The sequence below is a fragment of the Perognathus longimembris genome, chromosome 17, assembly GCF_023159225.1.
Source record: "Perognathus longimembris pacificus isolate PPM17 chromosome 17, ASM2315922v1, whole genome shotgun sequence".
NCBI classification, from domain to species: Eukaryota; Metazoa; Chordata; class Mammalia; order Rodentia; family Heteromyidae; genus Perognathus; species Perognathus longimembris.
In genome coordinates, this window is record NC_063177.1 from 10879665 (window position 1) to 10890919 (window position 11255).

Genomic DNA, 11255 nt, shown 5'->3' on the forward strand with positions numbered 1-11255 from the left:
GCAGGATGATTTTAATCACCCCAGACTGAAACTATGCCTAGGAAACAATTCCCCATCCCCTCTTTCCTCTCCTGGCAACCACTACTTTTGGTCTCTATGGGTTTGACTACTCTGAGAACTTCACATAACAGAACAAACTAGTATTTGCATTTTGTCACTGTCTTACTTTGCTTAGATATAGCATATCTTTTATAAAATATAAAAATGAGGCATCATGATTGTAAGTTTCAGTGTTGGAAACTTTGTGTCATTCAGTGTATCCTCAGTTTACCCCCAGTGGTTCACAGTCTGCGTGGGAATCATAAAGCTTACAGGTGGTTTCAAAGCCATATGGCTATGTGGCTGCACCCCAGAACTGCTGGAGACCTGGGATTTGTAAAAGTCCCTATCAGCCCCTACTGGCCCACCACTGGCCCTGACTTGCATCTGGCAATACCATCTATCTTAATGGAGTTCAGAATCAGTTGAACCAACTGGAGGTAGCCCTCGTGCATCATCAGTCACCAGAGGGCTCAAGGGGGTTAAGGTTTGGGGACTCAAATGCCATGTTTTGCTGCTGAGAAGTAAGTAAGGCCTTGTCTCCTGTGTCTCCTGAACAGTTTTGTCCAAGCTGTGCTTGTGATACTCTCTGTCTTCTTGTACTTGTTTGCCTACAAAGAGTACCTCGCCTGCCTCGTGCTGGCCATGGCCCTGGGCTGGGCGAACATGCTGTACTACACACGCGGCTTCCAGTCCATGGGCATGTACAGCGTCATGATCCAGAAGGTGTGTTACTAGCTGTGCGGCTGTGTGGGCTTTCATAGGATGCCATTTTTCAGAGGGAAAAGGAAAATAATAGGAGGTAGTTCTTTTCCTAATGCCACATTCTCCCTTTGTTTTTGTCTCCAGACCTTAAAATGCCTGGGCTCTTTAGAAATTGAATGAAGAAACATGCTTTGTGTGAGAGCATTCCAAACAATTTGGAAATGTCCATCCCTGGGCAATAGTGTGCTGGAAAATATTAATAATTTCATTCTAGAGATATGTTAGGTATATGTATTATGTATATGTGTGTATACAGACTATATATGTGTGTTTATATACATGCATTATTATAAATTTTACTATATAAAGGGTGTGCAACACATGATCTACAAACAATAAATATGAAATACATTTTATTTTAAATTCCACATAGCCAGTTGAGCCTCAAAGAATAACTGATGGCTTTTTACTGAATTCTTGTATCTGTTCCCAATCTACAGTTATAATTGACAAATGATTTTGTTCCCTTCTGACACGAGTGTTGGTTGATATTTTATTTAAAGCAATAAGTGAAAGTGAAACAATGAAAGCTCATTTTTGAACTTCACTGTTGTCAACAATTTCTTTTCTGAATTGGGTAATTTTGGAAATACTGGAAGAACATCTCATTAATATTCATGTGCTAGTCACAATGGAATGGCTGTAGACACCACAGACTACTTTTAAATTTAATCTGCTTCATATTCTTTTCTTTACTACCTTAAAATTAGAGTAGTCTGGGTGCTGGTAGCTTACTCCTGTAATCCTACCTACTCAGAGGCTGGGATCTGAGGATCACAATTTGAAGCCAGCCTGAGCAGGAAGAGCTGTGAAACTCTTATCTCCAATTAACCACCAAAAGACAAAAGTAGAAATGGAGCTGTGGCTCAAGCCTTGGGAGAAAAGCTAAGGGACAATCCTGAGTTTAAGCCCCAGTACCAGTGCAAAAAAGAGAAAAGGAGTAAATCTCTGGTCCTTCAGTATGAGTGTCTCTGCCATGACAGGCTTGTAGTTCCTGACCTTACGTCCCTGAGCACAGAGTCAGGAGGAGACGCCCAGCCACACCACTCTGCAGCTCTCGATGGTGGGGCCACAATCGATTTAAATCACCACAAAACTGGAGATAATTGTAAAAATGCAATAACTAGGGGCTGGGAATATGGCCTAGTGGCAAGAGTGCTTGCCTCATATACATGAGGCCCTGGGTTCAATTCCCCAGCACCACATATACAGAAAACAGCCAGAAGCAGCGCTGTGACTCAAGTGGCAGAGTGCTAGCCTTGAGCAAAAAGAAGCCAAGGACAGTGCTCAGGCCCTGAGTCCAAGCCCCAGGACTGGCCAAAAAAAAAAAAATGCAATAACTAGGCAATCATTAAAAATATTATAACCTTTGCTTTCAGTATAATTTAATTAATGTACGTGTGTTAAGAACATTTAAGAGCAGTGGTATTAGCGCATCTAAAGTATACAACTTGGTGTATAGCATAATGTACACTTATGCCATACAATGACTACGGGCTAGAGCCCAGGAGCTTATTCATTTGATAACTGAAAGTTTTAATTTAGTCCTAATAATGGCTGAGATGAGCAATCAGCTCATAAAATTTGTGAAAATGTAACAGTCATCTCTGATAACTGATATGGGCTGGCTCTGGCATGCATGTGCCATTACACCCAGAAAGGGTGAGCCCCCCACGTGTGCGACACATAGACGCAGGAACAGAGTGAAGCAGAGAAGCTGTTCCAGGAGGTGGAGAGAGGAGAGAACTTGAGACTGACGCGAGACTAGAAACTCCCTAAGAAAAAGTGGGGCACAGAACCAAGTGTGGGAACATTGGGGTTCTCCTGGGGGTGGGGGATTGGCCTGAATAATGGCAGGGCTACAGTGGGGGCTGGGAGAGGGTAGCAAACGTGTAGCACACACCTCACACTCAAATCCCGTTTATTTCCTTGCAGGTCATTTTGCATGATGTTCTGAAGTTTTTATTTGTATACATTGTGTTCTTACTTGGATTCGGAGTAGGTAATTGACTCATAAGTACTAGTAACTTCCCCCATCTCCAAGGCACTTTATGCAAATGTCAAAGTCAAACAGTTTCTGCAACAATGACAGCTGCTGGTAGTGTACTGCCTGCCAGACCCATGCTTTCTAAGCAGGAGCTTCACATTTCTTCCAGAGATCTAGTGGGAGTTTTCATCACCGACCCCAAAGGACTGAGACGTAGAATCATAGACCGTTCGCTTTTATAGTCCACACTGTGATCTGCCTCCTATGATTAAATCCATGGCCTCCTGCCACCCTTACGATCTGAGAAGGGCTTGGCAGGTGTTTCCTGTCCCATTTCACAGATGGAGAAACTAGAAGTTTACAGAAATTGAGTTAATAGTATTCAAGAACAGGAGCCAAGTAATACATTGAGATAACTTCTTTGGCCCTCCATCTCTTGTTAAAAAGCTGTACACCTTGCATTTGCAAAGGATTGAGATCAATCCCTTTTTGCTTTCTTCTTCCTATTCCTCTTCCTCCTCCTCTTCCTCTTCCTCCTTCCCTTTCTCCTCCTCCTCCTTCTCTTCCCTCCCTCCCTCTGTTCGTTTATCCTTCTTTCCTTCCTTCTTTCCTTCCTTCCTCCTTCCCTTCCTCCCTTCCTCCCTTCCTCCCTTTTTCCCTTTTTTCCTTCCTCCCTTCCTCCTCCTCCTCCTTCTTTTAATATGGTTGCATATTTATGTCTGGGCTAGGATGGATGGTGAGTCTCCTATTCACATGTACCAAAGAGCTGGGGTGACATGTTCACACATTCCTGTGCCCAACTGTGCGTGTGCTGGTTCTGGGGTTTGATCCCAGGGCCTTCCACTCTCACTTAGCATTTTTTGCAGAAGCTCTACTTCTGACTTTTGGGTGGTTAATTGGAGATAAAAGTTTTACAGACTTTTATGCGCAGTCTGGCCTTGAACTTGATCCCTCAGATCTCATCCTCCTGAGTAGCTAGGATTATGAGCATGGACCACTAGAGCCTGGCTGTACCCAATTTTTTATTGGGCTCTAGTGAACTTTTTGCCTGGCTTGGGCCTTTAACTATGATTGTCCCAACTTCCACTTCCCAAGTAGCTAAGAATCCAGGGTGAGCTATCATGCTTAGCTTTCCTCCTTGTCCTTGTCCTCCTTGTTCTTGTCCTCCTCTTCCTCCTCCTCCTTCCCCCTCCCTCCTACCAATTGTTGTTGTCATTTAAAATTAGGCAGCTGTTCCCTGGTACCTTCTCTGGGTCCAAATTTATTTTCTCCTTCATGTTTTGATTTCTTTATCCATGCATTCACTCAGGTATTAGTCTTCCCTACTCATTCACCCAGAAACAACTACCAATAGTGTGTTGCAAAGAAGAAAAAAGTGACCCTGGGTCTTCCTCATAGGAAGCTCACGCCAGCATTAGGAGGAAACTCGGGTCTTACAGCATTAGGGGAGGTAAATCTGGAGCTCTAAGTCCTGTGGAGCATCTAGGAACCCACCCATAGCTCGTAATTGGCAACTCTGCTTACGAGCAAGTGCAGGACTCTGGGGTAGAGGTGGGAAAGGAGAACGTGGGTTGTGCTAGGTGGGAGGGGCTTTCTGTGGAGGAACTGTCCCAGTGAGGCTTCTAGGGGATGTGAGGTTGGAGATGAGGGTTAAGAGGACAGAGACAAGGAAGGTGGCAGCAGGCAGCACTGTGGGCAGGTGTGTTTGTACAGCAATGTGTGAGCTCATTGATAACCATCCAAGCAGAGAGGCCAAGAGAATATTCTATATGTCCCCCAGCTCTCGCCTCATTGATTGAGAAATGCTCCAAGGACAAAACGGATTGCAGTTCCTATGGCAGCTTCAGCGACGCTGTACTGGAACTCTTCAAGCTCACCATAGGCCTGGGTGACCTGAACATCCAGCAGAACTCCACCTACCCCATCCTCTTCCTGTTTCTGCTCATCACCTACGTCATCCTCACCTTCGTCCTCCTCCTCAACATGCTCATCGCTCTGATGGGGGAGACCGTGGAGAATGTCTCCAAGGAGAGTGAGCGCATCTGGCGCCTTCAGGTGAGCTGGGCAGAGACCTCAGTACAAAGACTCTCCACAGAATATCAGGTTAGCATATAGTAGTTGACAACAACAACAAAAATCAGCACTGGTGGGTCTGAGATGGGGCCCTGGAATGGACAGGTTTGAGAAAGCATTGGGTACCACATCTGTTTGAGTAACAGGAGTAGGAAGTGAGGCTGCATAAATAGCATGCCTGAGAGCAATGCCATCTTATGGAGGGAGATGCTCTCTGCTCACGGTCGAGAGTGTGATATGTGGTTGTGGAAACATGACACTAGGTTGTATTGAGTGGTGTGAGGTCTGGGACAAGGAAGGTGATGGCTCTGCTCTACAACATCTTGGCTGAAACAGCTCTCATCTGCTGAGATCACTAATCTGCAGGGTTCAGAGACCATCTCTAGCCAGGAGTCAGAGAGTAGGAGAGGAGTGGAGGCTGTGCTTAGAGAGCTAGGAGATTCCTTCAGATATTAGCAGAGCGACCTGTGAATGAGGGAGCAGCCCTTTCTCTAGTCCCAGAACCAGGGTACTTGGGAAAACAACAGGGAAAAAGAGCTTTGACATCAAGGGCTTCTACAAATGAAGATCTTCTTAATTGGATTGTTGCTAATGATCACAAGAGATTGGACACATTCTGAGGGGACTCCAGGGTGGGATAATGTAACCTCTGAACTTCACCACACATGGGACTCCAGGATCCTAACAGTTCAGTTAGGAGGCTTCTGAACCCCAAGAGAGGTTTATTTATTCTGTGCTTTAAAGCATTTTGGATATTTCCCCCAAATTACTGCTCTTCCATTTTTTCCATTTCCACTTTATATATGAGCTAAACCTTTCAGGATTTATACATTAAAGTGTGTGTGTGTGTGTGTGTGTGTGTGTGTGTGTGTGTGAAAACTCCAACAGAGCCATGCTCCTGGGGTTGGCTCTGAGCAACCGTTTTAGGCTTGTTTATGTCTCCAGAGAGCCAGGACAATCCTCGAGTTTGAGAAAATGTTACCAGAGTGGCTGAGGAGCAGATTCCGGATGGGAGAGTTGTGCAAAGTAGCTGAGGAGGACTTCCGGCTGTGTCTTCGGTAACAAAGAAGGAGGGTCTTTGGGTGGAAGTCTTTGGGATGGGTAGAAGAGACAAGTCAGGATATGGGAGAAACATGGCTGCCACTTGCTTTCCATAACCCCACCACTGTTTCTTGTGGTGTCCTTGTAGACAGAACTTCCATCCATGTAGATATGAACCTGGGGCTAGGGTTTCTAAGCTCAGGAGGGCAAAGGAATGAGGTTTCTGCCAGCAGATCCTATTTCTCTGCCACCTTGGAGGTGCCCTATGGCCTTCTGTGTCTAATATCTGACTTAGAAAATATTTACTAACCTTAGAGTTTACCTTAGTATTTGTCTGCCCCACTGGGTTGGTGTGACATCATCAGCTCTGGGGCACATTCATCACTGCCAAATGCAGGATGAGACAGCTTTCCACACATCTCAGGCCTTTTCATTAAAAAAAAAGTTCTTCCACATGTTATGACCACCTGTTTTGGAAAGTGCAGCTCTCCTCATACCCTATTTGACTTCCTGGCCATACAGATGCTATCTGTCTTTCTGTCCATCTGTCCATCTATCCATCTGTCCGCTCACCCACCCATCTATCATCTACCTATCTATCTATCCATCCATCTAGCTATACCAGAGCTTGAACTCAGGGTCCCACAAACTGTCACTTGGATTCTTTGCTCAAGGCTGATGCTCTACCACTTGAGCTTTATTTCTATCATTTTGGTGGTTCATTGGACATAGAAGTCTCTTGGGTTTTCCTGCATGGGCTGTCTTTGAACCCTCAGCCTCCTGAGGAGCTAGGATTACAAGCATGAGCCACTGGCACCTGGATGAGATGCTTTATTTTGAGTATAATTGTTCTCAGCCTACTTCTCTGACTACAAATCCCATCTCTGAAGCAATTACTTCTAACTGTAATCTGTATATTAACAAAAGTGACAGATTTTAGCCAGGCACTGGTGGCTTGCGCCTGCAATCCTAGCTACTCAGGAGGCTGAGCTCTGAGGATCGTGGTTCAAAGCCAGCCTGGGCAGGAAAGTTTGTGAGACTTTCTTTTCCAATTAACCACCAGAAAACCAGAAGTGGAGTTGTGGTTCAAGTGGTAGAGCACTAGCTTTGAGCTGAAGAGCCCAGGCCCCACGACTGACAAAAAAAGGGCAAATTTGGACACTCTCACTAAAATGGGTTCCTGAATGTGAATATAAGTCACACCAATGTCTTCAGCTGTAATCCAGCACAACAGGCAATGCCAGCCATCCTGGGGTCTACAGTCTACAGCCACCTTATCCCACTGTAGCCTCAGCCTGAGCTAACCTACATTTAACCTCCACTCCTTCTTAGCCTAGGCCCTTCCTCTTTTCTCCTTGGCTTCCTCAAGAGCTTTCTCTTAATCAGTCAGACACTGCTGTCTGTCAGAAGATCTCTGAGGAACATACAGGTTTTCTGTGCTTCTACTCTGGGAGGAGAGCTCATTCCCTAAGGCTTGGGAAAATGGTGACTTGGACAAGTACTAAACCTTTGCAGTGCTGGTATGATATGAGGGTCAAGCGTCTTATCCCTGGGATAGATAGAAGGAAAACTGCATAAAAACTAGGACATCCACAGCGTAGTGTCTTCTGTTTTCATTTAATGAAGTGTGATTGTGGAGTAATGAGGTAATTGCCACACTGGCAGGATCAACGAGGTGAAGTGGACAGAATGGAAAACACATGTCTCCTTCCTTAATGAAGACCCAGGGCCTGTACGACGCACAGGTACCATGGCCATGGGGTGATACTGAGTCCCCTCTTATACTGTGGGGGCATGGTGCAAATCAAGTTGGACACCCCTGTACTCCCCTATCTGTGAAGTAGGGTGGGGCATATGGGGTGGGCAGGGAGTTTGAATTAAATTAGTTCTCTGGTCCCTACCAGCTGTAACATTATTTTTAGCCCTATTTGGAACAACTTCTACAGATTAGGTGGTGGGGGCTGGAGGTGTAGCTCAGTGGTAGAGCACATATTTATTGTGCTATCAGGCCTTGGGTTCAATCACCATCCCCCCCCCCACATACACAAAATTGCAATATGCTTTGGAAACATGGCATGCCAAGTGAGCAATATCTAAACACGTTTTTCTTTTCTTTAAGTAGATTTCAACAAAATCCAAGATTCTTCCAGGAGTAACAGCAAAACCACCCTGCATGCATTTGAGGAAATAGAGGAATTTCCAGAAACGTCGGTGTAGAAGCAGAGTTCAGTGCTGGTGTGAACATGGGCTAAGTCCTGAACTTGGTTCTGGGGGCTCTGCACCATGCTGAACTCAAAGCAGAAAGCCCCTCATGCTGAGCAGGTGGCTGCACAAGAGGCAGCTGTCAGTGTTGGAGAGGGAGACATCTTTGATTCTAAGGCTCAGTGTGAGCCGTCAGGCCTGTGGCCCCATTCCTGGGAGTCTCCTGGAGTCCTGGGGGAAGATGTTGGTTTGAGCACAGTCAGTGTGGCTGGAAGAGACAGGTTCTTGGGAAGGGAGGGACCAGGGCCTAAGGAGTGTGTGCAACACGAGGACACAGTTCCTGCCAAGTTCTTATCAACCTAACCCCACCCACAAATTTCTCCATCTCTCCCATATGGCTAGATTACCTGAATTGGTAGACAGTTCTTTGTGTGTGTGTTCTGGGGATGGAACCCAAGGCCTTGCATATGTTAGGCATTTACGTCTGGTTCTGAATGTGCAGGGGCAGCTCAGCCAGATATCTTGGGGAGGAAGGGAGTTATGGAAATGCCCTCCTGGAACTTTCAGGAAATGAAACCATCCTTGAAGTGAAACCCAAAGCTCAAACTGTCTCCAACAGGATGTTTTTAGTTGAGTAAACAACGCCGTTTTTTAAATTTTTAGTATAGAAAAGACATTTCAGTTTCAATGAAAATTACTTCATATGAAGTAGGTGATTTTAAAAGCAGAGGAACAGATCTGAAGCCGATGGGCTGGATGTCTTATGTGCTTTGCCTCCGAGTGGCCAGACCCAGGACAATAAGCTTTTCTTCATACACACAAAAGTCCGAAAGGGATAGACTGTGATCTGGGTGAAAGGGCTTGGCTCCCTTCCTTCTCTAGTCTTGCCAGTTTGTGCCTGGAGCTGTGACTATGGCTTCATCTGAGACAGAAATAACAGCCACTCTTATTTGTATGGTCTTAAATTTCAGAGCACATGCCAGTATGAGGGAATTTAGCAAAATATCTGAAATGCTCTGACATTATTTTTGTTAACTGTGAATTTAGAAGCTAAAGGGAAGGACTGCGAAAAGCTTGAGATTTATTTTAGATCCTTACCCTTGGATTTTCTTTTTTCTGAAGTTCCAGTGTTGATTTTAGGGCAGAGGTGAAGTGGAGATGGAAGAAACTTTCCAGATGACTAGAGACCAAATAACAACAGCAACAACAAAATTCATTGTCCTTTGGTAGCTAGTGAAAAAGAGCCATGTGGAAATGTTTGAGGCAGGATTATAAAGATAGTTCTAGCAAATTTTATATGATACAAACATAACTTAGGTCCTGGCAATTAGTGAGTTAATATGACTTGAAGCAAGCTGATTCCAGGCCCAAGCTGCCTATCTGGGCCAGCTAGTAATGCTGTCTGCCTATCAACTTCCCTGGGTAAGTAGAAACTTAGCTTCTGGTTAGTCAAGTTGGGGAGAAGTTTGTTGACAGTTCAGGGCTGACAACTCCAGTCTCCTTTTCCAAATTCCCAGGACTCATAACGCTCTAGGTATGATGGGCAGACCACATTCAAGTATAAGCAGGAGGAAAAAGATGTGGCATATGTCTCCAGAGAAAAGGAGATTTCAGTGGGCTGTCACAGGGTTAAAAGGAACAGATGTGTTCTGGATGGATAGAACTAGTGAAAGTTAGAGAAAGGCTTTGGTTACATTTAGTCCTTTGCTGCTGTTGGAGATGTTTAAGTGGACGTTGGTTGAGCACTTACGGAGGATTTATAAGATATTGAAGAAGGTAATTGGATGATTTTATGTGTGTATGCATGCACATGTGAGTCCTAGAGCTTGATCTCAGGGCTTGGATGCTGTTCTTGAATTGCTTTTGCTCAAGCTAGGGGTCTATCATTTGAGCCACAGTTCCACTTCCAGCTTTTTGGTGGTTAATTTGGACATACAAGTTTCATGGACTTTTCTGCCCAAGCTAGCTTCCATCCTGATCCTTGAATCTCAGCCTACAGAGGAGCTAGGATTATAGGTGTGAACCATCGTTGCCTGGAGCAGATGAATTTAAAAATCCTTTTAGCCTGATGATTCTACAAATCAACATTCACAGCTGGAGTTGCTGCCTTTCATTTATCCTGAACAAATCTCTGAAGGGAAGCCAGTGGATGTGTGGAGCTATGCAGTACCTTATGGAGCTGGGAATTCTAGAATTGCTTTCACTTAGGTAATAGTGGATAAGGCCAGGTAGCCTTCTGTTTTCCACTTAGACAAAAGCTGTGAAGTTAGGCAAATAGAAAACAGTTCTCACACTGTTCTGCTTTGTTGGCAAGACCATTTCAGTACCAGCTATTTTTCCCAATGGTGGCATTCACCCAAAGGCCTTTAGCCCCAAGGTGCTGAACCTAGGTAGGCTTACTAAAGAGAAGCAATGAGTCAGAAAATATCCTGGTCAAAAGGACCAGTGCCATCATTCCACACCTGAGGCCTAGAGCTCTGAAGTGTCTCTGGACTTGTTCATTGTCATGGAGGAAGTCAGATTAGAGCATGTGAGGCCAAAATGTCCTGATTGATTTTTAGCCTGGTTATTTAGGAAATTTGAGTCTTTTTTTGTGGTTGGCACATGTCAGGATTAGGGTTTTTTGCCCAGGTAACTGGCAGTTGGCATTGTTACCATGATCCTTAAAACTGGTCTAAAATTCAAATATTCCCAAGCCACACATATAGACATACATAATATAATGACCCCAGTAATCCCATGGACTTATCAGGACATTGTAAAATCCCATGATCCACATTTCAGTAATTTAAGGGAAGGGATGTTTTTGGCTATCAGTGCTGTTTCAGCTAACCTTTTCCTCAGGAAGAATTCATTATTCTAGACATGAAAACCTGTGTCTGGAAAAACAAGAGTGCTTACCTGTCCGTCCTGGGATGGGGAGAATGTACTCTGGGTTGTACTGTGAAGTCATTAAGCTCCTAAGCCAGTGGCTGCCCAAGAGAATACAGTATTATTGATGTTTCTTTCCTTCCTCAGGGCCTGGTAAGCTGTGTTCTTTTGCTCTGGGTGGGGCCCACAGAAATGGCCCTCATCTGGACCTTACATGATTTCTGCCATTGATTTCCTTTTTTTTTTTTTAACTGTGATCTTGGTTCCAAACAGAATT

The 11255-nt window shown here is 44.7% G+C and overlaps 1 protein-coding gene across 1 annotated transcript in view; it reads left to right on the top strand.

The window, feature by feature from the left end:
- Window positions 1-8757, top strand: part of Trpv3 (transient receptor potential cation channel subfamily V member 3) — a 31729-nt gene extending 22972 nt beyond the window's left edge. The window contains exons 12-17 of the mRNA XM_048365106.1: window positions 600-765; window positions 2740-2806; window positions 4572-4846; window positions 5810-5922; window positions 7571-7650; window positions 8025-8757. Coding sequence (XP_048221063.1) covers window positions 600-765; window positions 2740-2806; window positions 4572-4846; window positions 5810-5922; window positions 7571-7650; window positions 8025-8122 — 799 coding nt within the window. The 3' untranslated portion in view covers window positions 8123-8757. The remainder of the gene's footprint in view (window positions 1-599; window positions 766-2739; window positions 2807-4571; window positions 4847-5809; window positions 5923-7570; window positions 7651-8024) is intronic.
- Window positions 8758-11255: the final 2498 nt, after the last annotated feature.